Source organism: Neodiprion lecontei, chromosome 3 (assembly GCF_021901455.1).
Source record: "Neodiprion lecontei isolate iyNeoLeco1 chromosome 3, iyNeoLeco1.1, whole genome shotgun sequence".
In the NCBI taxonomy this organism is placed as follows: domain Eukaryota; kingdom Metazoa; phylum Arthropoda; class Insecta; order Hymenoptera; family Diprionidae; genus Neodiprion; species Neodiprion lecontei.
This window is the reverse complement of record NC_060262.1, coordinates 35920109-35946775: the sequence shown is the minus strand read 5'-3', so window position 1 is coordinate 35946775 and position 26667 is coordinate 35920109. Positions and strand designations below refer to the sequence as shown.

At 37.0% G+C, this 26667-nt stretch overlaps 4 protein-coding genes across 7 annotated transcripts; 2 read left to right on the top strand and 2 right to left on the bottom strand.

The window, feature by feature from the left end:
* The first annotated feature begins 33 nt into the window (after positions 1 to 33).
* LOC124293648 lies at positions 34 to 2507 on the top strand. 2 transcript variants are annotated; one of them, XM_046735322.1, is made up of 3 exons: positions 34 to 294; positions 521 to 720; positions 824 to 2507. In XM_046735322.1, the coding sequence occupies exons 2-3, from the start codon at positions 535 to 537 to the stop codon at positions 2423 to 2425; spliced, it is 1788 nt and encodes a 595-aa protein (XP_046591278.1). In that variant the 5' UTR covers positions 34 to 294; positions 521 to 534; the 3' UTR covers positions 2426 to 2507. The 2 variants fall into 2 exon arrangements, with proteins under 2 accessions (XP_046591278.1, XP_046591279.1); XM_046735323.1 differs by having other exon boundaries at positions 518 to 720.
* Positions 2158 to 5971, bottom strand: LOC107227111 (radial spoke head 1 homolog). Its single transcript, XM_015668160.2, has 6 exons — positions 5912 to 5971; positions 5376 to 5640; positions 5064 to 5290; positions 4840 to 4953; positions 4463 to 4672; positions 2158 to 3623 (listed from the first exon to the last, which is right to left on the bottom strand). The coding sequence occupies exons 1-6, from the start codon at positions 5969 to 5971 to the stop codon at positions 3444 to 3446; spliced, it is 1056 nt and encodes a 351-aa protein (XP_015523646.1). The 3' UTR covers positions 2158 to 3443.
* Positions 5972 to 6450: 479 nt separating this feature from the next.
* Positions 6451 to 26651, bottom strand: LOC107227143 (RNA-binding protein 42). 2 transcript variants are annotated; one of them, XM_015668195.2, is made up of 5 exons: positions 26475 to 26651; positions 25985 to 26208; positions 25526 to 25900; positions 25198 to 25392; positions 6451 to 7044 (listed from the first exon to the last, which is right to left on the bottom strand). In XM_015668195.2, the coding sequence occupies exons 1-5, from the start codon at positions 26513 to 26515 to the stop codon at positions 6920 to 6922; spliced, it is 960 nt and encodes a 319-aa protein (XP_015523681.1). In that variant the 5' UTR covers positions 26516 to 26651; the 3' UTR covers positions 6451 to 6919. The 2 variants fall into 2 exon arrangements, with proteins under 2 accessions (XP_015523681.1, XP_015523682.1); XM_015668196.2 differs by having other exon boundaries at positions 25526 to 25897.
* LOC107227145 lies at positions 14326 to 24994 on the top strand. Of its 2 annotated transcripts, none has more exons than XM_015668198.2 (4): positions 14326 to 14644; positions 22156 to 22468; positions 23548 to 23726; positions 23844 to 24994. In XM_015668198.2, exons 2-4 carry the CDS (start codon positions 22248 to 22250, stop codon positions 24017 to 24019), a joined length of 576 nt encoding a protein of 191 aa, XP_015523684.2. In that variant the 5' UTR covers positions 14326 to 14644; positions 22156 to 22247; the 3' UTR covers positions 24020 to 24994. The 2 variants fall into 2 exon arrangements, with proteins under 2 accessions (XP_015523684.2, XP_046591283.1); XM_046735327.1 differs by lacking the exon at positions 14326 to 14644 and adding an exon at positions 16518 to 16609.
* Positions 26652 to 26667: the final 16 nt, after the last annotated feature.

The following is a 26667-nucleotide window of genomic DNA, read 5'->3' as shown; positions in this document are numbered from 1 at the left end:
GGTAGCGCTACAAACTCTCTAGAGGCAGAGCTGCTTACAAACACGGCAACGCAAAAGAGATAAAAGGTCATTGATAACACTGGAACCTGATTTCGAAACGGACCTATAATGTGACTCGACCTTCGTTGACATAATTCAGAGTACAGTGCCTGGGAGTAGGTTAGGTTGGTAAAAGTGTCACTTGGTGCGTGGTCCATGCTTGTTTACTGAACAGAGAAGACCACGGTCCTGCCCGTGTTCTGCCTGCGCCGCGTTTAAACAACATTGTCGCACTTACGTTACAGTTACGTGCAGGTAATTCAATTTTAATGCCTTTGTTGAAAATAGTATATTGCACCTAGAAGCGCGCAATTAGTTCCTGGTTCTCATAAATTGAGTTGTAATCTGATTTACGTACTTCATGGGTGAAATATTCGAATAGCTACGTCCCTTGCATTGCTATCATAGTTTCCTACGCATTTCTTCAGTTAGTTTTTCAAGAGGAAAACATGTATGAATTCACATTTTTTTTTATAAGCAGCGTCGAGAAAGCAGATGAGTCACCGATATAAATTGCGAAGTGTTGCGGAAGTCAAAAAAATCTGTGAGAGAGAAGAAACAGAAGAAGCAAATGACCGGCTTTCTTCAGATGAGGAAAGCGATTACATAGAAGAAGTAACAAACTCTGAATCCGAAGAAACTGTATCTGACTTGGAAACCACAGATGAAAGTGAATCAGAGGTATGAACACGAACACTGTACCGTTTTATACGAACATATTTCCATTCGGTTTTTTTCTCTTCTGACCATGGAAGTATAATGGTAGAAAATTGATTTTTTACAGTCTGCAAGTCAACAATATTGGGTCCAGACTGGAAGAAAACGTCAAAGGCCAACTACTCAAACGTCTTGTGATGGCAGAATACCCAGTGTCATTTATGGACATGACGGGTACCAGTGGTACTCAACGGCATGTCAAAAAATACGTCACCAAAATCATAGTACGAGTTTTTTGCCAGGTCCAGTTGGAGAAGCATGGAATGCTAAAACTCCACTCGAAGCATGGAGTTTACTCTTGAATGATACCATCCTGGAAAAAATCGTTCGTCATACAAATGAAGAAATTATACGATACCGAAATTCAGTAGAAACGGAAAAAAATGTGAATCATGTGTACAGCAATGTGGAAATGCATGAACTGAAAGCTTTTATCGGAATACTTTATTTCATGGGCTTGCAGAAAACTTCATCTGCAAATGTTGATGACTTGTGGTCTGCCGGTTATGGTTCGGTAATATATCGGGCAACAATGTCGATTCACAGGTACCACTTCCTCTCGAGGATGATACGATTTGACGATAAAAATACAAGGCCACAGCGGAGAGAAATGGATAAATTTGCCCCAATACGCTTAGTGTGGGAAATCTTCACCTCTAACTGTACAAAGTTTTACATACCAGCGTCATATTGCACAATTGATGAACAATTGGTTTCATTCTCAGGACGTTGTCCATTTAAAGTGTACAATGGCTTAAAGCCCGATAAATATGGCATAAAAATCGTTATGGTAAATGATTCACACACTTTTTATATGTACAGCGCGGAGCCATATTTAGGGAAAGTGACGACGAACCCTGGGGAGAGTGTTTCATCCTATTACTTGCGAAAATTATCCGAGCCACTACATGGGACCTTGAGAAGTCTGACGTGTGGCAAATGGTTTTCTTCTGTTGAGATCTTCGATAAGATGTTACAAGATCATTCCCTAATGATGGTCGGGACCATCAAAAGAAATAGGAGACAAATTCCTGATAGTTTCAGAAAAGCAGGGCCTGTTTCATCCACAAAATTTGCATTCGATGGTACGAAAACATTAGTTTGTTACACTCTACGAAAGAAGAAAATTGTTCTAGTACTTTCAACCTTCCACCAAACTGTTGAAATCGATAAGGAGTCACAAAAACCAGAAATTATCAAATTTTACAACTCAACGAAAGGTGGCACAGACACATTTAATCAAATGTGCCTTGAGTATACCACGGCGAGAAAAACCTCAAGATGGCCTATAAGAATTTGGATGGCCATGCTCGATCAAGCAGCCATCAACGCAATGGTACTCTACAATTTCAATGGGAACAACCAGCTGCTGGCTAGAAGACAATTTTTGAAAACTTTAGGTAGAGCATTGATCGAGCCTCACCTTCGCGCGAAACTGCGGACTGTAAATCTACGTCCGAACTTGCGATTGTATATTGAAGAAATTCTGGACATTGAAAAGCCTATCGTTCGCACAAAGTGTACCCCCACCCCCGGAAAGCGGGCAAGGTGTGCTTTTTGCCCAAGATCTAACGATCGAAAATCCCGTACTGTTTGTGCAATTTGCAACCGAATTTTGTGCGAAGAACATCGTACACTCTACTGCCCACTGTGCAGCGAACGTGACTAACCATTTTACACAAGTTTATTTCTTTTCAGTATTATTATATTTTCCCGATGCGTAATATACATTTTAAGTTGTAACAAAAATATTTATAGTGGATTATTATTGATTTTGTCCAGTTCCCGAATTTAGAAATTTGCCAATGCTCACAATGCTTTTCCGTTTAAATCGTTTTTTCACTAACTTCAATATTCTGAAACTGACTTTTAACTACACCATTCTCATCCTTATTAAGAGTTAAACAGATTTGATTATATTCAAATCCTGTTATCGCATATAGAAAGCTTATGCCAAGGAACAACTGGGGTGTACCGCCACTCTATAGTAGCGTTCTAGAGTTTGAATGTCTTTATTGCGATCCTAGGGATCCAGTTAGTCTAGAAAAGGTCATTTGCATCAATTCTAAGACTTAAATAGTTCTAAGGCAAAAAGTTTCTGGCCCCAAGATCGAAAAAAAGCAAGGCTGGACTTTCATGGTAAAAATTTGGCCAAATTTGAATAATGCTACAATCGATTCTTTGATGCATTACATTAACGTAATTTTGCAAGAGGAATCGATTACGCGTAGTCTAGAATCACTGCGAGCAACGCATCGAAAGTGAGAGCCGAAAAATGGAAAATATCTTCATATTTTCTTCGTATATTCTCAGCTAGTGATTCCACGATCTTGTAGGTGTGTTTCCACAGCTAAGAAATATACCGTCTTAACTCTTCAAGTAATTAACGCTGAAGTGATCTGTAGATAAAGTGAAAGAAACATACCTTATATCTGGCTGGCGGAACGTTTTAAAAAAATTCCGCACGCAAAAACATGGTAGAAATTCAAAGTTTCCTAATGTCTGGGTGACCAGTCGCTATTCTTCGGTACTATAAGTTAGTAACTAACGTCTTATCGAAAATCATAAATGTGAGTTGTAATTCGAATAATTATCCGCAGTACACGAATCGTTATAATGGCCATTATCAAATTTCTGTCGAACTTGTCTTTAAAACTTGAACATTCACAACTGGCAATGAGTGATCATTAAAATTTATCTTCACTTGACACAGCATCTGCACTCATCGCATCATCGTCCCTAAAATATTCTGCACGTTCGATTCCCTCGCCGTGATATTCGCCTTCTCCTTCTTCGTGTTTCAAATATTCAATATCTTCAAGCCATAGATCCTCATCGCATTTATCAGTTAGCGAATCCGTAGACGCCTGCGCGGAAATTGAATTTTGTCAATTTCAATTTTAGTAATGAAATGGTTTAATGAAAGTGAAGCATCTCCTCAACAGAGACTGTCTCACAGTGAAATTTTACTTCCTGCGTATTCCCGAAGCTCAATAATGCACAATAAATACATGAGATAATATTCTGTAATTGGTGTACCTGATATAGTTTTTAATGCTATTATAGACGCGATTACTAATTGTTATTAGTATTTTCTACAGCGAAGATGTAATTAGAAATCACGCAGTTGGCTACCACTAAAATTAAACCATCTCTCTAGTCGCTGTTTTACTTATTTACAAAGGCACTCGAAATAAAATGTTATTTTATTTTTTTATATTATATAAAATGTAGAGTATTCTCCTATTATTCACTAGAATTTTCCCCACCTTTTCTTTTGTGGGGAACTTCCATCGTAAAGATGGCTCGAAAAAAATTAGCTAAACAAAATGACAGAGGTGGCGATAATTGAATGCAATGTATAAGGCTAATCAAAGTTCTATAAATCTGGTGAGTTATTTTTCTCATTTTCCACTCACCCCTCCTGGTAAAAATTCGGCTGAAAGCTGCAAGATATTTTCCACACTCACTCTTTTCCTTACACTCTCCATTCACTTTCAAGCTAGCCACCTATCCTAAGTAAGTCTTCGTCACGTCAATCTACATCCATAGAAATATCTACCTGGGCTTTTTCTAACAAAAAAACCTGTTCACTGCACTTCCTACATTTGTTCTATCACATCAAGAACTTCTTCTCAGACGATTCATGCATGCATCTTACTTCAATAGTGAAGAGCTTCAAACTCTTGTGATACCATCATCTTACCTCCTCTTGCAGAGGCGCTGGTTCCAATGGAAGCAGATCAGGATTATACGCCGTGATATACCTGGCTCTCCACAGAGGTATGACTCCTTTTTTCAAGGGCAACGGCTCTTCGAATAGTGGTGGCTTGGATTGTGGAGCCACTTTTCCATCCTGCACTGCCTCTTCTGTAGTTTCAGGTACCTCTTCGATCATTCTCTCAACAGTGTCTTCCTACAACAGTCTCACTCTCAGTATACAGCTGGTTAAAAATCGTGATATGCATAAAAAAAAAATCGAATATTTTACCGTAAGCACTGTGCAAACGGCACGACATTATATATATGCGAACAAGGAACGCCCAAGATTGTTTATAAATTGGCAACGGGAGTTAAACTTACAACAGGCGCGTCGACCTCTTCTCGAGATTCGTCGTAGTCCGGATCCCGGATGTGAATGTAATGTCCATGCTGCATGCAGTTGCTCTCAAACGTGAAGCACCCTCGGCCGTAGGGCTAAATTATTTGGACGCACTCGAGGTTGTCAATCGGTTAAAAATTGATATGCAGAATCGAACAATTCGCAGCGACGAAAAGCTGCGATAAGATCAAACTTGCTGTTCCACCTGATTCAGTTCCCAAAATCCGTGAAAGCGGTGTCGAGGATGAATGAGCTGCCCTGGACCCTGCATACGGTCCTTGATCCAAGTTCCGTTAAATTTCGTACCAGTCGCCTCGAACAAGTACGTTCCCATACCGTGTCGCAGATTCTTCTTCCAGGATCCTTCGTAGACGTCCTTGTTCGCGTAGTAATACGCGCCAAAGCCGTACTTCGTGTCGCGTTTCCAATCTCCTGAGTTCGTTCAGGGTCAGGTTTACCATTAGTGAAATTTCCCCAAGCACGCGGTCTCCTGGTGATCCGGAAGCCCGACTTATACCTTCGTACTTAGTTCCGTCCGGGTACCAAAATGTCCCGTGACCATGCTTCAAGCCGCGGCGCCATTCGCCCTCGTAACGCGCACCGTTGCGAAAAACGTAGAGTCCTTTACCATGCCGCGATCCTTTGCAATAAGATCCGACGTACATATCGCCGTTCGGTAGCAGTGCTTTGCCCTGACCGTGTCTCTCGCCTTGTTCGTTTCGTTCCCCTTCGTATTCCTGATGCCAGAGGTTCGAGGACAAACAATTTGGTACTCGATGATATTTTCACGAAGGAAATTTGGGACGTGTAATACGAGATAAAATAAATGAGGACATGCGGGAAATGCCTTTTGGCTGTGAAGAGCATAACCGATGACTAGATCGTACGAACAGCTAGCATGTAAATTTTCTACTCCACGCATTCCACCAAACTTTGAAGACAGCATGGGGAGTGAATATTATGACACAGACTCCTTCGGGAGTTTCAAGTTTCCTTTGTTGAGGTTTCCTAAGTTTACAAGCGCAATTCAGGTACTCAAATTTGGGAACTCACGCCGAGAGGATTGCGGTCCTCTTCTCCACCCTCACCGTTTGCTTCAGTTCTCGCGGGCATTTTGGAAAGTCAGGTTTTATCTTTTAGAGTAATGGGACGTTTCCCAAACGTCAAGGATTTAATTTACACTGTCTGAATCAGGCTGCAGGCAATTATTCTTAGAAACAAGTATATGTATACGGATACGTGCGCAAGTTCAGATTTCATTTCGAGCAAATTCAATTCGATTACTAAGGTTCGTATTAGTCACGTATTTCTTTACTTTTTTTAAATAGGGTGTAATATGCAGTTCTTTCTAACGTCGATTGGTAAATCGATATGATGCGAATTGTTTTCGCGGGAATTAAATTTGATTCGTGTAAACTTCTTTCCATAAACACTTGCGGTAAAGTTACAACAAAGTTAAAAGTACACAGTCCACAATTCAACGTTCGGATTAACACATTATACACACATGATAACAAGCGTGTTTCTTCGATTACACAATGGAACGTATTTGATTTTATTAAAAAGTTGTAAATAAAAATAACTTCCGGATATAATTTGACATGATAAGTTCAATTCTGTTGCGACTTTATTATTTTTACCGAAGTAGCTTTTTTTTTAATATATATATACAAAGTCTCACGTACGTTTTATTGTTACAACAACTTTCAGTATCCAATCGCCATACGCACGTGGAAAATTACACAACAAAACGTATTGAACGTATGTGCAAGTAACAAGCGGTACGCATTTTTTCCTCATCGAAATTAGGGTAGTGACATCCGTGGCACCGAAAGTGACCCGTTTAACATACAAATTATATAAACAGTACTCGTCAGCCAGAGATGCGTTTCTCTTTTGGCTAAAACTGTATCCTAAGTATTGCATACAACGCGACGCGTGTTGCAAATATTATACACAGATAAAAGCCCAAGGATTTCCACTTGAAGATGGTCGACAAGGTCGGTCCGGTGTTTCGCAAGAAGTTGACGTAGGTAAACGGCGATATCGACACCGTCCGCATCACCTGCCGGTGAGTAATCCGATCAGAGCCTGTTTTTCCTTTTCCTTCTTTCGAACGCTGTCCAAATTCCTCTGCTTCCAGGAGCTTTTCCGCAACTTGATGGGCCGCGAGCCGACGTACCTTCCTGAAATATTGATAAATAGAAAAAATTAAACATCATTTTCTACGGGAGGTGAGAGAAAGGAAAACGGAGTTGAGAAATTCGCGTACAACGACAGGGTTAATTATAAACCGATACCGAGGGAATTGAAGTTCGTTATACCGAGTCGCCCGCTGGAATTTATATATTAAGTATTGAGAAAAATGATACATATATCGCCCACGCAATAGCTACGATCACTTTTATCGTCGCATATAAACTCATCGACTGGTTTTTATGCGGTGACAACGAAGCCTTATAACCCCTGCTGCCATATTCTCACGGTAGAGCACTCGAAAAACCTACTTTATTCATCGAGTAGAACAACACCCTTGCGGAGTTTTCCAAGTGACGCAATCTGGTTAATATCGAGACTGATATTGTATACATGTATAAAAACTAATGCCACATATGATAATTTTCACACGTTCAACTTATAATTAATTTCAGTTTGATAAAGGGGACAAAAATTCTTCGTCATTTGCTCGAGTGAAAATCTTTGTTATCGTTGCGAAAATTGAAAATTATCGAGATACGAACGAAAGTTTCGCCGCATGTTTATGAAAGTTGGAGGAGGATGCGGGTGCAACTGCAGATATTATTTCATTCCGCGTGTTCTAATCGGCTTACCAGTTTTGCATATAATTGTGATCACGACGCGGTTTCACGTTCATCAGAAATATTCCGGAAATTTTGTAAAGGGTAGGTAATTTCACGGGGAAATACGCATAATGTGTGACATACATAAAAAGAGGAAAATATTCTATTACTACTACTATAAAACCGCAGGTAAAACCACGACACGTTTAAAACGATTTTATCAAACCGCGAACATCGGTCTTCGTCAATGTTTTACTGAAGATAAGAAAAGAAAGATACGGACCCTGTGTTATCAAATAGAAAAAGAATGAACAAAGTACTTGCTTGAAATGTAAATTTCGGATATTAATAAGGGTAATGGAATTCTTATACGGAAGAAATTTGTGTACCTATGTATACACATCGGGTAAAAAATAATAATCTAAAGGTTGTTCAATAACATTTAGTAATATGACGTGAAGGATAAATATTTGCAATCAGATATAACGAAGGAAAAGAAAATAAAAATGAAATTGACGTGCAACGGGAAATTAAAATTGGTATTAAAAAGTATTCCGGTACACAAACAGGATCAGAGTTGTTAAGTTTTTATAAAAAATACTTTCACGCAATTACGTATTTCGCAGAACTGTGAAAGGGGTTGAAAGGGAAAAAAATAAACTAAATTAACGTGACGGAAGGTTAACGTTAATTCTCTACGCAGGTTATTCTACGTCTAATGGCCTGAGTATTGTGTCGTTTCTAAAAGTAACGACGATTCGTTTCCTCACTGTTTTGTTATACGCCTGCATCACGTATGAAAATATATAAGAAATGTATCTCACCTCGTACGTGATTAAAATACACGTGGAATACAGAGCAGAATATAAAGTGAAAAAAACCTGCTGTCGAATAAGGATCAAATGATAGATCTCCCCTTTATACCTTCTTATTCCTCTCCTTCTTCAAGGATTCTTCGATGACGCAGACAAAGAATGCGCAAAATAATTTTTCCACCCAGGAACAAAAGAATTGCGCAGAATAGATGACATCCAATATCGAAAATACAAGGCTCTCTTATTCTCTCTTGTACGTGTAAAATGATCTTAGGGCAAGTCGCACGTTGTCCTTATCACACAGATAAGACATATGCGTATAGAAATGTTTGGGGATTAAATTTTTCCCCTCGACGTACTGGGTTGAAGAAAAAAACTTAAATCGTTCATCTTTTATTGCGTGGGCTTTTTCTTCCCTCTCTGTCTATCAATTACTGTGACTGAGAAGTAGGTATTCTTAGAATAAAAACAAAGGATTACACAGGCCTGCGAAATGTAACCTTTAATTTCCCCCTCAAGTAACGATGCTTTTTTTTAAAGGTATTTAGATATGTTGAATTGAAATATAGCGCTAGACTTTTTACAACACGCCAAGATTTATTTTTATGCATGTTTGAACTATTTTTATGAAAAAAAATAAAGTAAATCAATCTTTTTCTCTTCTATTGACGATTCGGTTCATCTCGTCATTGAACAGGAGTTTTAAAGAAAGTAGAAAAAGATATCACGAGTCTGTTTGACTTATCCAGTCTCTTGAGTCTTGTTTGAACCTAATGCCGTTCATTTTATATCTAATCACCAGTTTTATACATCATTTTATTTTTTTTCCCATGAAAATAGTTCAAAAATGCATAATATAATAAATTTCGATGTGCTGTAAAAAATCTAACGCTATACTTTAATTCAAAATACCTAAATACTTAGACAAAAAAATTATCATTACTTAAAGAGGAAATTAAAAGTTATAATTCGCGGACCCGTGTTATTGACATTTCAGTAGAAGCAAGGATCTCTGTTATTCAGATTTAGCATATTGTATAGGATGAACATCGAGTTAAATTTAAACGGTATAGTGAGAATATTTTTGGCCAACGTGTGCATTCGTTTCTTGTTTCCTATTTACTCGTGCAAAATACTTACCCCGCGAATAATATTGCGAGGAGAAAACGTTTAAGAGATATTTGGCAACGGCTTCTCTGCATTGCATTCGTGAAATGCCTTAGTGGAACATCATGTTAGTAACTTGTATACATCGCTATTCCTTTGTACAACTCGGTGCTTGTATAACGTTCGTGAAAAAAATTTGCTCTTTATATCCATTGAGAAACGATATCAGTTGAATTGGCAAATTAATCACTGAATTGCACTGAAGTGGAATTCTGTGCGCCGGAGGACTACGTTAAGTACAATTAGGTCAGTCAGAACAGCTTAAAATCAACATTTGCATGGAATATCGATTCGCCTTAACGGAGATCTATAAATTATACGCTATCCGATGAATAATATATTATACGTGCAGTGTGAATGAAATTCGCGCATCAGAGATTGTCTTGCAGTACTACTCGTACCATGTGATTATCGAATGCGTCTAAAATGAATTTTCCGACGCGTTAGCTGAACAATGATTATGTGATCGAATTGAAAGAATCAAATTCCAAGCAACTCATTAATTAATGGAACAGCTGGTGCCATGGTGGTAGCCGGACCGTGAAAATTGTTTATCGAATAATGGCTATACCTGATATTCAAGCAGATCGAGAGGTTGCAGGCTTGACAAAATTGAAAAACCAATTGACGTCAGAGATATAATTTTTAATTGTTTTGTAAATTCAATTATCGCTGTACCGCGCGAAACTTCTCCAGTTCTAATATCTCCGACGATATATTGTGTTCAGGTGGAATATTTAAGCCCCGAGTTATATATAAGAAAAAAAAAGTCTCCGAGACATTGTTCAATTTATATTATTACAATATGGTAACACAGCTCGTGAAAACAACGATTAAAACGGTTCTCCGAGTGAATTAAGTGAAAGCAAGTTAAATAAAACAGAGGCAAAGATGAAATCTGGGAAAAGGCAGTATATTGAAAATAGCTATACGTTATGTGGGTTTCAAGTCTAAGACAAGACTGTTTACCTAGAATAAGAAAGTTAACTGTTATTGATTCACACGACAACGGTATTGATTATGACAGTTGATGAAACAGCTGATTTAGAGAATATGATCCGTTGATCGAAGATGTATTAGGGATCTGGACAACTCCGTTACAATATGTATTATACGACTCAGCTTCTCTGTCACGCTTCATTTTCACGATGAGGATGTGAGAATAATAAGAATCCTGAAAAGAAATTGAAAAAATGTTTGTTCTCGTAGCATAAGAAGCAATTATCCACGTTATACGAGTATACAACGAAACAAAGATGCCGAGGTTAATCTTGCAGAAATACCTTGACGATTTTAATCAAGCTTACCATTCAAAAAAAAGTCCACGTGTCTTATACACCGCATTGAATATAATGTAATAATTTGTACAACGTAAATAACTCTACTCCTTCAGTATACATCAAGGATCAATTTCATGCTTCATAACATCTTCTATACACACATACACACACACAAAGTCGAAAATTCCGACGGGATTATCTATTCCATCTTCATCCGCAGCGCGGATTTTTGAAGTACAAAAATAAGCAACGCAATATCGAGATAAGAAGGGTCTGTTTTGGGAACCACGGTCATTGGCTGTCTTCAATGCGAACTTGACGTAGAGGCGTATCGGGTCATGATGGGTCATAGAATGACGTTGGTAAACTGCACAAGTCTAGGACCTTCTATTAACGATAAGGAATCACCTAGGCGTGGGATTCGGAAGCGACAAATCGCAGGGTAATCTGCACGAGGATACCGGCTCCTTTCTATTCGCCCACGCTTACGATTTCTGCACAATAAGAGACATTCTGTCGTGTTATATTCCTTTGTATATATTCTGCGATGCATTTGTATAACGTTAGACCTGTTATTCACTACGTGGAAAAACATCCACCTCGAAAACGTTGAAAAGATGGTTCAAAATTGGATAAACTTATTTGTACACCTGTAGTTGTTAATGAAATGTGATTATTATTGCGAGGTTTTCTTCTTCGTCAAATTTCCTGCGCTCCTTGAATATTTGTAACGAGTAGCGAATTATAAAACGGCAAAAGAGGGAGAAAAATATCGCTGAATTTATTGACATTCGGTTGAAATCTACAAATCACTACAATTCTGCAGAGGTGTTAACTGGTTTGCGTAATCGAAGGACTTGTACACGGATCAGCAGTGTAACTTTAATCATAACAGCGCAAGGTTACACCGGATATTCCGGTACCTCAAACGCCGTTTAGATATCCGTTCAGTTTATCATCATCTCCGCGTCCCAATTACTCGATTGTGAACCAAAATCCAATGATTATAATAATGAAATTCTTTGCACGCGGGGAAAGCCGTTTAAGAGTAACAAAACCCCGGCCGTTATTGGAGTGTGCGAATTTTTAAACTAAAAACTGTGTAAAATTTGACAAAAACCCGCAGAAATGAAAAAGCTAAACTTATTAATCCTCGTGACAGATTCAGTTTTTCCTACAGTCAATGGCTTGAATCTAAGCGAGAGCTTGATGCAGGACATAAAAAAAGGACAAAAGCTTCCCCGATGTCGACACAATGACTCCAGGAAAGCGTGTTTTTACCAACCTTTATTATAATGAAACATCGCGTAAAGCTACAAGCGCTACCTTATACATGCTGTACGAATCAAACGCTCGTTTAAATTTTCACAAAGGTTTATATTATTATTCATTTATTGGAGTGTGTGCTTCAACATGAATATAAGAAAGAACTTCTTTCGAGGGGAAACGAAACGGTACACAATGATTTTAATACAATTTCAATATAACGCGCTGTAATTCCGTTTGAAAAATAAATAAATAAGCAAATAAATAATAATAAGATACTTTCTTAATCTCAAACCTAATTCGTAAACTTTAGGTTTCATTACAATTATAATTGCAGCCTGTTCCCGGCCCGCAGTGAATAGAAACAACTTGTTGCTTCGGCGCGACTCGAGTCTTTATCGCTGAAAAACACGAGGTTGAAGTTCCTAACTTCAAACTAATGAAACATTGAAGAAAACTTCGATAAATCACTAATTTGTAATTTTACAATGAATTTGACGGCGTGGAATTTTAAGAATGGCAATACGGGAAGGAAAGATATATTTCGTTGTTCTTCAACTTCATTTTTACCTCGACGATCGATTTCCGGAACTTTCGTCGAGGAAAATTAGATAATCATAGTTATAACAACATTCGTCAAGCGTTGCGCGATTAACCAGAGTTATAATGTTAATTATGAAATTCCGAGCTCTGTCTCTTCATCCGCAGCTGAATTGTGAAATATCGAGTATAAATTTTATATTTTTCACAGAAGACTATATTTTTTGTCACATGTTGTTACAATTAGGTTACACCTACAGCCCGCGATCAATCGCCTACTCGTGTAATATATTATTAAACATATTCATGCCTAGCGTATATACAAGGGCGCATAGCGAAGGTATAATAAACACAAATATACATATATACATATGTATAAATAAATATATTTGAAATTCCTGCAGAGATGAGTTTGAAAATGTTCTCAGATGTTGAAACTAAAAATATACTTCTATACGCACATGCATTCTATCGGTTGCACATTTTTATTTTCTATATCCTGAGTCAAGTACTAAATATTCAACAAAACCGCGACTAAAAATACACGATTCGTTCTATTTCTGTTATTCACATTTAGAATTCCATACGACTTGTGTGTTCCGTGAGTAAAAATTCTTTTCGCGTTTCTGATATATACATATATATCAGAATATAAATATATATATCAGAAACGCGAAAAGAATTTTTACTAAAAATATATATATATATATATATTTTACATAATATATACATATATATATATATACGTGTTGTGTAATGGCGAGATTTTCATAATTAATTATCGAGTGTATATCTCGAAGTCATGACCCAAAAATCGTTCGGAGAGCTGTTAAATGGCATGGAAAAAAAATTACCCGCAAGCATCAAGTAAATAAATAAATCAACAAACAGCAACAAAAAAAAAATTAATAAAAATTCCACGAGGATGTATTACCGAGTGAGTAAGAATCTTTCATCCCTTATCAACTCGCCTCCTCCGTCTCTAATTACAAACGTATATGTAACAAAGATATACCTACACCTCGGCAATGCAAGACGATTATTATATTGGTTTATAGGTGGTATATAAATAGCTACAATAGCCAGTAAATGGAAGATTGATGTAAGTTCATCAATTATCGTACGCGTACGCTGGATGTGAGATAGCACAGCGACCAACGTGTGCGTATGCACGTACGTATATGTACGTAGACACGATGGGATCGTCTTTATTGTTATTGCAGGGTTACGCGACGTCGATTTGCACGAGTTCTTCTTCTCCCTCTACGCAAAACTGCAGGATAAAAAAGCACGTGCACACGCGCATGCAGATGCGTCAATTTTTTCCTAGCCCCCCCTCCCCCCACCCCCGATACGCGCCGATTTTTATGCAAATAAAAACAAATTTATACGTATGTTTGTATGAAAAAGTACACACACAAAAAAAAAAAAAAAAAATGATAATTAAAAACATTAAAAAAATTTATACGTGAAAATGGTGGGGAGGAAAAAAAAAGTTTTCGACGATTGGCTGATAATATATCCTAAAATCCTATTGGCCTGTCTTATAAGGGTGGGAGGTCCGGTTCGGGTAGGGGTTGTTGAATTAGTAGCGAGACGCCGTTCGTCGCGACGCACTCCGACGCCGTCACCCTGGCAGTAAAGGAAAACCAAAGTGCAGCCTGTATAACACAACGCGAAGCATCTACAACTGGTGCAATTAATTTTCGAGGGCTTGGTAGTTTGCAGAGAGCGATAGAGAGAGGGGGAGAGAGAGAAAGAGACAAACAGACACGAGTGAGATCGTAAGATCAAGTAAACCAAAGAGAGGTGTTAGAAGAGTTTTGACGTAAATTATACAGGCAGCAACGCGGAAAACAAGACGAACGATACGGGGTAGAAGAACCCAAGGAAAACGACTACGAACGAATGCGACAGGTAAATGAAACTTTCTTTCTTACTTGCTGGCGAACTTTCGGGGTAATCGTGAAAAGTTAATCACTCGTCTTCGTCTTTTTATTTTTTTTTTTTTGCTATTCCAACTTCTCTTCGAGAAACAACTGCTGGTAACTCTTTCAAGCATCGTTTATAGAAAAAAGGCAAAAAGTGAAAGTAATTAAAAAAAGCTAACATTTACACTGATAAAAGTTACATCTGTTATTGTTATCATTAGAAATTTTCATAAAGTAGGCAACGATACAACAACGATTTAAATGTTATATATTCGAATTAGAAATAAAACGTACTACGAAAAACTATTTAGTATGATTATAGTTGCCGATGGTAAATTTTGTGATTGTTGGACGATGAAATCTGTTTGCTTAGTTTACTAAAAAAATTTCAATTAAATTAAAGCCGCAACATGAATTTTTTATTGCACTAACGGCGAATTATCATCGCATTAGTTGGAAAAAAATTTGATAAGCGTAACTATAATCAAAAAGAACAGTAACGCATAGTAGATTTTCTGGTTACAACTGCAAATGAAATTTTCATTTCGTACTTGGAACTTGTATATTTTTCGGTTATCATGAAAAACTTAAAGGACTGCATAGTAAACGTAACTAGAATTTTTTCTGTGTATCGTTTTTAAAGCGCGCTTTTTTTCCCCCGTTCAACGTTACCGAAGAATGTAAAACGTCAAACTAATATCTGATGGATTCCGATTCTTACACTCGTACAGCACGTATTATCGTAATAATGACATAGATTTGTAATCTCGTTCTACCTTTTCACTTCTTTCTGGAGAACCAACTATAATATGCGAAACAAAAATTTCGTCACCTTCAGTTTTACACGGGGAGAAAAAAGTTTAAATGACTAGGTGGTTAACTTCTTACGTTGTGGTTCGTAACAAAAAATGTTGGTAAATTTCGAAAAACAAAAAATTTCAGAGATATCTCATTTACAATTTTTTCTTTCTTCTTTTATTCTCGGCTGAACAATACGCTTCCGTAAATGACAATCTCGTTAATATCAAACCGTGAAAATCATGACTTGTGCATGTACGTTTTTTTTTTTTTAAATTGTGGCATTATAATATATTAATAACGCGCGGGGTTTCAATTTAACCGCGAGAGTAAAAATACCTAACAGCCGTATCTGCGACTCCATTGTCGGCCCGGTTTAGCCCGAATATGCAAACCAATATGTACACATATATATGCATTAGCTCTATTGATACAACTATACATACATTTCGAGCCCGCGTCAAATCTCTGTACGATATTTGGCGGGTTAATTTCGCTAATATAACAATCGATCACACAGCCCCTGCGGCACGAATTCGCGTTTATTTCGATAAAACTTTAATCGGTAGTACAATACATAGGTAAAGTAGGTACCTGTAAGATGGATGTCTACAATTATAAAGTATGATGAGATAATCCGTGAAAATGGAGAGTCGTTATCCACAGAAACAGTAAACTTTAATACTCTTATCGGGATTCGAGAATATTTTTAAAAATTGACGATTGATCGATACCATACGCGCGCATCGAAATTTTCCCGATGAAGTGTGCGTATTGAACGTATCTGCGTACAAAGATGACTGGTATTGTTTCAATGTAAACCGCAAACAAGGTACGTGTCATCGCGGTTTATGAATACCAATTGCTCCGCTAATTCGAACGTCCGATGATGAAATGTCGAAGTTACGTGACTCCGCACGACTGGCATTCCATTCATAATTCGTCAGGATTGTGTTGGTGCAAAAATAACCGTAACCGTATTAAACATTGACTACTCGGCCGGATCAAGAACGTAGGTGAAACCTCCGTCTGCAATGTTCGGCCAAATTGATATCCGAACTCGATTAATTGGCTCCAGATACAGGTTGCAGAGATGGACTGATCGTTCGAAAGTGGTCCTTGACCGAGGATCTCGTGGGTGCAACCACCGCAAGTAAGTTACAATGTTACATAAAGCTGGATTCCTCGAGTTGATCAACTCGAACGAACGATTAATTTGAACGGAACTTGTGCAGATCTGTGTACGTATGTTTATTTTGCGGTTACCTCTGACTTGGCGTAACACAACGTGCTACACTACAGTTTGTAATTAATTTCGGTACGTAAGCACAACTTCGTATGGATAACTGTCGGGGGTTTGAGAGAGCTCTAGAATTAAGACAAGTAAACTAACCGAAGGTGTAGTCGGAACTTTTGATAATGTAGGTACACAAAAACCTTACAGAAGTTTGGAACGAGCCGAAATTCTGTTATAATATTGTTAAAGCCTTTCGATTTAAGTCTATGGGAAAGCAAACTTGCGTGGGGAAATCATGATATCAATTTTTATTAATTCCATCCTTACACTGGCATGAAATGAAACGAAATGGAAAAAAAAGAAAGAAAATTACACATTCTGAACCATCTATGAACAGAGATAATTCAACTTTGATGCTGTGATACGTTATCGCGTTGGTAGACAAATTTCGGTGTTTCACTGGCAAAGGTTCATGTTTTATTTATTCATTTTTTTTTTTTCCTTCAATCGTCATACGAATAAATCTCTCTGTGTCCCAATTTGCGTTTGTTTCGGACGAGTTATGTAAAGAACGGAAATAACGAACAGAAACGTTTCTTCAGCGAATTCCCGTGACATTCAACCGACGATTCGAAATTCTAGGATATATACAGCATACACGACCACTTTAATTACTGCAAAGTAAGTTCAAGTAAAATTCGCCTATTTATAACGTCAAAGCCGCGACTTCACCCGACTTAGTAACGTAAGTTGCGTAGGTTATTTCCAAGCAATAACATAATTACAGCTCAAGATCCGGATAGAATGTACAAACGAGTCAATCTTCGAGAATAATTACAATATCCATAGACAAAGCCATGCAGCACGTAGAGGTGCTCATGATGTGTGAAATTAAATCGTGGCAAGGGAAAGTGTTTTATAACTTTAAATTACCAGCGACTCTTCGATAAACTGTACCTCGCTTTTCCCTGCATATGCGTTTGTTGTAAACTCTGGCTTTTGATATTTATCAACATTAATTGAAGTTCAATAAATTATTCGATTTCATTAAGTAGTTACGCTTCACTGTCGTTTCTTTTTTCTTTTTTAGAACAAAATTTTCATCGATAATATCTCTCCGTTTACGTGTTTTATTGAAGCTTATAGAAATTGAAAATAATTCTAGAAAGTAAGAGGTAATTTCTTTCAGCATACTTTTATCTTTTCTTTTTTCTTTTAATTCTTGCCAACGTGCAGTACCTCCGTGATGCAAAAATAATAGGCAAAATCTGGTGACGTAATGAAATTTCAGAAATGGGTCACAGAAAAACACACACACACACACACACACACACACACACACACACACACACACACACACACACACACACACACACACACAAAACGATGGGTTGAAAATATGCCTCATCAATACGATGTTAATAGCGTACTTATCTCACGTGACCGGAAAATCGAACTTTTGTTATAATCCGATACAGGTTGAGAGTTTTCTCAAGTGGCAAATAAGAAAAAATAAACAAACACGCAAATGAAAATCGGACAAAAACAAATTTCCAGAGCATTTTTGTTCGCGTATTAAAAAATATACGCAATATTGAAGTATTCCGAAGCTCGTTTCGCGTTGTTTTTGTTGCTCTTACATTTTCTCTTTTCCCGCAACACGCATATATAAAGCCATCACCGTTAAAGGTTACAAGCTGGGTGAAGTGACTGGCAAACGAAGCGTTCTCGTGGTGTCTGCGAGTTGTAAAATTGCCACCATTTCATTCCCCAACCCCGCTTCCCTCCTCACTGAACTTAATCGCAATGATAAATATAACGTCGTACTAAAAATAATACGGAATGTCACAGAAATAGATACACGCACTGCAGTAATTCCCCCGCAAAACTGCTTGTCTTCGACTTTAACTTAATCATCACACACAAGCATATCGTCGCACTTGCCTTACGCTATACAAGCCGAATAAATATGATCCACTACAGTTTAACAATCTGAATACATGCAACTGAATCCTTAATCTGCCAACCTAAATAAATTCATGCGGACGGAGGACAATTATTTTCAGGAAGTGCGACAAAAAAAAAAAATCTGCAACATTTAGAACGCGAGTTTGACTTTTCGGCAACTCGGCTTACGAGTGTTATTTTTAAAAGAAAAAACATTAGGATTGGTATTTTTTAATCTATTATTTTCATGCAACGGTCGTCAATTGGCAATGTTGAATAATATGAACTCAAACTAGTTTAAGAAAACCTGAGGTATCAATCGCGTGGTATCAATGGCTACAGATACAGTACACATCTAATGACGTAAAACCGTGTTTGATTTTCAAATCTATAAACACATCTACTGGCGATGTTTTCCTAAAATTGCTGATGAAATTTGTTCGTTATTAGACGAAATTTGGTTGACGCTCAGTTAACTTGATGAAAATATACGAAGGGTTTACCGAGTGTATAAAACATATTTTAAATGTACAAAATTGTTGTGCTTTTCTTTGCTGCTGTTCCCTTTGAAATTTGCGTCCAAATAATTAAAACGAGAATAATATAATAATTCTTTGAAAAAACCAGAATGAAAAAACAATATACACAGCGAAAAACAGTCCAATTTCATTATAATGGCCAGACGGTTGAATAAAGAGTCAGTTTACTGATAGAGCGATGGGATCCCTGTTGCAACGTTATGCTCGTTGAAAGAATTTAGACGTGGAAAGGAATTGGCAATTAGACGTAAATTCAAGTGAAATTGAAAAAAGATCTAATCATCAGAGACAAAATGTCGTTCTACCCAAATATCCTTTTCAATGATTCCGAATCGAAGCAAACGATTTATCATAAGAAATGCATAATCTTAGATTCTTCTGGGTTTGAAACACCGGCACTCCGTTCAATAAGCTTTCGATTTACAATGACACGCGTAACAACATCAAAATAGCAATAAACGCAAAATGCAGCGAGTTACAACTCAATCAAAACGGGATTGAATCAACGGAAATTTAAAAAAAAATACAAAACAACTGCAGGCCAAATTGAAATTGTAGGTTTTGCTGTCACATTTAATTGTCATTCAGTATGGACGATGGATATAAAAATAACATAAAGATAGAACGAATCATTAATTCAATGATAATTTTTTAAGCATCATATATAGGTATATATATCCTCATCAGATGAGTGTGTATATATATATATATATATATACACCTATGTATAATATATTTAAGGCTCTCCGCATCACAACATTAAATTACTTAAACAAAATTTTTATCATTGAATTAATAATTCGTTGTATCGTTATGTTAGTTTTATATTATATAGATATACATTATACATGTATAATATACTTCTTGGTAATTGCGGTTCGAGATTTCGGTACAACTTGTTTACAGTTTCTCGATGTTTTCTTAATAGATGAAGGCTGCACAGTCAGCGAATAATAATCAATTAAAGACTGTTTACCGCAGAACAACGCTAGAATTGCGTTACGGGATAAAAAGATATTTGTAACACTTATACGTATAATATTATGCCATCAGACAAAGGAATTCAATCAATTGCGGCAATCCTTTGAAACTTGACGCAAAAATAATTAGGTATCATTTAGTATCGATTTTACCGAAATATTACTTTTCTTTTCTATTTTTCCAGAAAAACTACAATTCCGGTTTAAAATCGATTAAGTCACGCGTTTCATTAGTCATAATAAAATCGAGTATACACGAATTTGATTGCAAAGAGAAAAAATCAAATTTACGGTGAAAAAATAGAATGAATTTTACTTTGCTTTTTTTTTTTTTTTGCATTTTTCATCTCCTATTCGCGTGTGCCTGTACACATGCACATGTGAAATTGAAGCGGTCAACCAGCCAGTGAGATAATTGTGCGTGATCGAATGATGAGAGTCACTTGACTCGCGAGTAAAATACTGTATACAGATTGCAAATCGTACATGGAACGATGATCGTCTTTTTCTTGTTTCTTCTAATTTAAAATTTACGTGACCAGCTTGGCCCCGATCAAGCACGATATACTCAGCTGTCCGGTGAACTTTTTGCCACCTCCAGCTTATCAACGGCGCCTCGCTATCAGCCGGCAACCGTCACAATATGTCAAATAGAATTCCCTTCCATTTAACGTTTTTTTTTTTTTTTTTTTTAAACCAAGACAGAATAATTGAAAACTTTCATTATTGAAACCATCTCACTTTTCCAGATAATCCGAACCGAAGATTGAAATTCTCAACTGATACGACTTAGTTATAGATTGAAATTGAAAGTGATCTGAGAACCGTAAGACACATATTTCTATGGTGTTCCGCAGTATTTAAGCCATTGTATAAAATATGTATGCACATAAAAACATCTCAATTACACTTAAGATTCCATGTTCCGGGTATTTAACGAAATTTCTATACATCATCGACCGGTTAATATTTCGCACGGTTTTCCGTAAGTTTCTTACAATCCTTCGTGATGCCGTTAAAATTTTAGAACGCGGGCATCGATAAAAATTTAGTTACACGGGTAACGTACTGAGGTTCGACAATTTTAGAAGAAATGTATTCCGAGAGGGAGAGATTATTTCTAAAAATAGTCGCACCGTGAACTTACTACCGCGCTAGAAAATAATTCTCGAGCAAATTGAATTTCGTGTAACACCATACGCCACGTGCAGCGTATTTTCAGACCCCTGCAAGTATTGAGTTATACTCAGAAAGTGGTGGGCTATTATACTTGAACCCTGCGTGGTTGAAACCGGCTCTGGTTCAAAAATTGCATTGACTTGTTGAAAGGTCTCACGCCCTGATCTCTGATCTCACGTAAATCGCAAAAAAATGAAACGTCTCTTCCTCGCTCTCTCTCTCTCTCTCTCTCTCTTTCCCTACGGGGGAAAAAAAAATTCTCATACGTTTTCATTCTAACAAAATATAAGAATATTTAATGCCAAAGCAATTCCATATATCACAAATCTTCGACTAAACGAATTCGATATATTCTAAGTTTCAATTAGAATTTTCAAAGAAAAAAGAATAAAGTTAATACAACCCGATATGACAAAACAAGAATAATGAGTCATGGAGGAAGGACACACGGGGTAGGACAGTTTTACCCTCGTGTATAACCACGTGTCTGAAAACAAAAGGCACTGACGTTCCTTCTAATATTGATACGTAATACGGTAAGGCGAAGTGGTTGCATCCATCAATGTCTTGAAATGCAAACACACGGGGCTACCGATTGTGAGTAAGTCACCTTCGGCGGTTGCCAGACGTCTGGTAAACAGTCAAAAGTACATTTCCAGTTTAGCTTTTTTTTTTTTCTTTGCGATACCACGCCAGCTTATCTTCGAGATTTTACCCTCTTCCTATTTAGAACTAATATTTCTATAATCTTCATCGACCTTTTCTAGACTTAAATAGCATTCAGGTTTGACGGTTCGTATAATTTTCTGTGTTACAGAAGTAAATCTGTGTAGTACATACACTCCGACGAGGTATATCAGCCTGCTGAGAAGAAGAAAAAAAGAAGGAAAGGAATAGAAAAGAAGCAACATGTTTTCTATATTAGAATCTAGAATGATGATTATTTATCAAGTAACTGTAATCTTGAGCTTGAATGCACTTCTGGTTCAATGCGCCCCTTTTCTACACCAAACGACCGATGGATCCTGGGATGAAAATATGGTGGATTGTTCGCCCGGAGGACGTTGCTGGGAATATTTACAGAGACAGGAACTACCAGCTAAGCAAGATTACTACAAAGATCCTCTGAGGTAGACAAAAATCCCTCACTAATATGTAATACCGATCTTTATCTAAAAAAGTTTTATTCAATAGGTTCATTTAAGTCTGACTTTCTCATGTAATTAATAGCTACTGCTCGATCGCAACTCCAAACTTTTGTCATCCATATCTTCCAGTCTCCACGATTTTATACACGCAATTTATTTCACGATTTCCAACGAGGTGTGAACCTTGACTTTGTTCAAAATTAATTAGAACTAACGAAATCTCTTCTATTATTCGGAATTAGCCGTATTTAATCTCACTTCATCACGTTTCTTCGGATTAATATTTCACGTTAAATCGTGTTTCAATTTTATTTTTTTATTTCTTTTTTCTCTCTTTGTGAGTATGAAAGCTTTTACAGAAAAAATCGAATTGCGATATTCTACGTAAGAAATTCTTTAAACTTAACTGAATAACAGAATGAATAATACAGAATGTAAGTTATCTGAACATCTGGATTCAGCTGTAATGCCCCACATATTTAGATTGGAAATCTGAGAAAGAAATGAGCTGTCTCTTTGACCTAATAGAGTTGAACTATCAAAGTGCCATTCGTTCTGACAGATTAATTAATGGTCTATATGCAGGAGAAATGAGGGAATCTATCAGGCTAAATGATTTGACAAACACGCGCAAGTGCCATCGATAATATTGATAAGATGTTGAGAAATTGAAAAGCAGCTATCCGTTACACAACTTGTATATACCAGACTGACGCGAATTTTAAAAACAGGAATTACGCTTCGATTATGTATGTTTTAGAGAGGGGGAAGCAGGCAAAGTTGACTGATTCAGTCAATTTAGTTCTCCGATTTAAATTAATTATCTCTCATGCAGCATTAACACGTGTACTGAACATCTCCTATCGCTTCACTTGTTATTTGTGACTAAAATTTTATCGATTGTGTGTATATTAATAGCTCAAAAGTTATCAACGTTTAGACAGATGACAAAAAAAATTTGCATGGTACTAGAAGCATGATTAGCAATCCGTTGATTCAAGCGCAAACAGTTCTTTTATGAATATAAAATTAAACTAAACATTTTATTTCTATACTTTCAGACTCCAGAGTCACCGGGATCAAAATTCAATCATTGCGCAACCATCTCTAGACACTTTGCCGCCAACTAATAGAATAGCTAAAAAAGGTGTATTCACCTCTCGCGGATGGGGAGCTGGTGGAATGCCTTTTTCTGTATTATATATGAATCCGCACAGTTCGCGCTCCAACAGTAACACAGGTAAGGTTTGGCTGGGCTTTCAAATTATTATGGATTCTTCTGGAGGCTCAATCTGCGTACATTTTTTTCAATGATCCAATACATGATTACTTTCAAATAATAAATTTGCTTGCTTAGGGGCTAACGAGATCGAACCGGTGAGAGCACTTCCATTGGAAAGCCCTGCTTTGCTACCACCACCCAGACACTCGACCAATCGCGTAGCCCTACGAAACGGAGCTTCTGGAAGAAGGCAGTACTCCATAATACCTCAACTCTTTGTATCTTACGGATGGGGACCGCTTGGGAAATAGTTACTTCCAGATAAAAAATGCGAATGTGACTAAGGGACCGCGCGATTAGGGGAATAATTACTGTAATCTCACAATTCAAAGTTTGCCAAAGAAAAGTACTCTTCGTTAATAACCGCATCAATATCTCACAGAGTTAAAACAATTGTCAAATAATGCTATATTATCAGGTACTTGAAAAAAAAAACTTGAACTTCAACCCAATTTACCAATTGTACAAACTGCCATTCTGTAGGTAACTCTAAAATTAGCCACTTTATGAAATGTATGAATTTTCGAATATTACAAGAATCCCAATCATTTATTATGCTTAAACTTTATCAACATAATCGTATCAAAAGCAGCGTTTATAACGTAACAATAGCTAAATTTAAAACGATAAAAAAATTCACTGTAATATGCAGAATTCGTAATCAAGATTACCACAGCTAATTTCATTGTAACTGGTAACTGTTACGAATTTCGGTGGTAAATACAGTCTCATCACATACAATCTCAAAATTTTATGCGCACAATATGTACTCGAAATGAAATTGTTGTCATTTATGTATACTATTACTGCTATTTATTTACTAATATTCATGATAAGTAGTTATTTATTTATAGATTTTAATTCAACGAATAATGAACGATTATAAGATTACTTTGAGAAATCTTTACGACTTATTTTTTCTGCTTGATTAATTCTCAACAACTGCATAAAAACTCGATGTATAGGCTGGAGCAATTATTGAATAAACATGCTCAGTTTTACTAAGCTCTAAAGGTAATAAATGAACTATGTTTCCAAGTAAAGCATAAAAAGTATAATGAATATATTTCTAATATGAGGACTACCCCTTTTCTGCCAAAGGTATCATAATGTGTTATTGAGGCATGTCAAGAAATAAGATGTCTCTATAAATGCAAAATCAATCAATGACTGTGAGCAAAGGAATATGAATTTGACCACAAATATTAAATGAAAATCACACAAGACGGCGTAGTATGATTTCAATTTCCAGATATCCTTTCATTATTTGATAGGTGTATGAGTTTCCAACACTAAGTATTAGCAACATTCCCAGAATCGCTCGACATCCAACTTACGATTAGCTCAAAATTTTAAGATCGTAGTCATGGAACAAATGCACACAAGAATTCAGTTCATAATTCGAGAATTAATAAGTAACAAAACTTACCGTTCATCTCTTTCATGGCCCTGATGAAGTCTTGTGGATCCTTGAATGAAACAAAACCAAAACCTTTGGTTTTATTCGTCCTTTTGTCCCTCACCACTTTTGCCTTCTGGAAACTTGGGTACTTGCTGAATACTCTGACTAACATTTCGTCAGTAACATCATTTCCCAGATCACCACAAAATATTCTAAAGTCATCTGAGGAAAAGTAATGATCTCGGTTAATGAAAAGACAACTTATCAAGATGTTAGGGCAAACTTTACAAATAAGCTCAATTAAATTAAGTAAATATGATTTGCTTAATAACTTTGAGTTTAGAGCAAACGTTACCTTCGTCCCATTCCAAGAGTGATGTGTCTTCCCATGTTTGCCCACCAGCCATTCGTATGATTTTTTTGTTCTTTTTTCCTTTGCCTTTAGGATGCGTTTCCTCAGCACTAGCATTGGCCATAATCGAGCTAGCTTTTCCTTGACTGATTGCTAACTCAGCTGCTGTACTGACACCTTTAGCTTTAACTTTCTTTTTTCCCTCGTCCTCAGGAATTTTAGTATTAATTATTTGCTCTATAATTTCCTGACGGATGATCGGTGCTGAAGTTGGCTCATATGTTTTTGGTGTAGCACTCAAGCTATTATCCGATGTGTTTGGTAAGAACGAGTTGCTTATTTGAGCAGGTGATGAATACGTCGACATTGAGATAGCTGCTGAAATTAAGTCATTTGAAAACTTGGTAAAAAATTGTCAGGACGATGTAATAAATTAAAACGAATTATTCATTTTTTCTTTACATTGTCTTGCAACTTGTGGGGGTATAAGCATTGGCGGTGGTGGTGGTGGCGGAGGTGGAAAGCCAATCATAGGAGAGAATGCCAACGAAGCCGCAGCTGCTGCTACCACTGGAGTTGGTATTTCATGCTGTTCGAGTTGCCTGGCTACTTGGCTGTATGTGTTTACTCCTATGACAGGTCTGACTACAGAGGTAACAAGCTGCCCCCCGATTTCAGCCTCAAACCTAAACATTGTAAACATATTTGTATGTAAACAGAGTGAGCAGCGGGGCTATCCTTATACGTGAAAAGGTACAGATCTGTCATGTAGATGAAGGTAAATAAGATTTTGAAATTCAGACGGATGCATATTATTGTAACGTAGTTGAATTGTTTATATGATTATGATGTACAGATGTTGATTGAAAAACGTATCGTGACATCTGAGGTTAGGGGAAAACTGAAGAAGTTAAGATAAACATTTACCAGGAATTGAGCAAGTGTTAATTACCTGTTCATTTCATCTTCCATCTGCCGAAGTTTGTCGTCCATGTTCACAATAATTTTGCTACTTTTTTGTACTAGAAATTAGTTTATAAACAAGAAAACGCTGCGTGAAATATAAATCCTGCTCTGCTCATCTACTCTTGGCCACTCTTGGCCAGGCGAACCGACCACCTAAGTGACAACAGACCGTAGTTCTA

Bases quoted from the DNA above. Each gene is read 5' to 3' on its own strand.
- LOC124293648 (XM_046735322.1), top strand. From the start codon at position 535: ATGAGTCACCGATATAAATTGCGAAGTGTTGCGGAAGTCAAAAAAATC. The intron at 721-823 runs GTATGAACACGA...GATTTTTTACAG, and splicing joins CAGATGAAAGTGAATCAGAG to TCTGCAAGTCAACAATATTG.
- LOC107227111 (XM_015668160.2), bottom strand. From the start codon at position 5,971: ATGCCCGCGAGAACTGAAGCAAACGGTGAGGGTGGAGAAGAGGACCGC. The intron at 5,641-5,911 runs GTGAGTTCCCAA...CCTTCGTGAAAA, and splicing joins AGGACCGCAATCCTCTCGGC to TATCATCGAGTACCAAATTG. The intron at 5,291-5,375 runs GTATAAGTCGGG...GAACGAACTCAG, and splicing joins GGACGGAACTAAGTACGAAG to GAGATTGGAAACGCGACACG.
- LOC107227145 (XM_015668198.2), top strand. From the start codon at position 22,248: ATGTTTTCTATATTAGAATCTAGAATGATGATTATTTATCAAGTAACT. The intron at 22,469-23,547 runs GTAGACAAAAAT...CTATACTTTCAG, and splicing joins TACTACAAAGATCCTCTGAG to ACTCCAGAGTCACCGGGATC. The intron at 23,727-23,843 runs GTAAGGTTTGGC...TTGCTTGCTTAG, and splicing joins GCGCTCCAACAGTAACACAG to GGGCTAACGAGATCGAACCG.
- LOC107227143 (XM_015668195.2), bottom strand. From the start codon at position 26,515: ATGGACGACAAACTTCGGCAGATGGAAGATGAAATGAACAG. The intron at 26,209-26,474 runs GTAATTAACACT...TACAATGTTTAG, and splicing joins ATGGAAGATGAAATGAACAG to GTTTGAGGCTGAAATCGGGG. The intron at 25,901-25,984 runs GTAAAGAAAAAA...ACTTAATTTCAG, and splicing joins CCCACAAGTTGCAAGACAAT to CAGCTATCTCAATGTCGACG.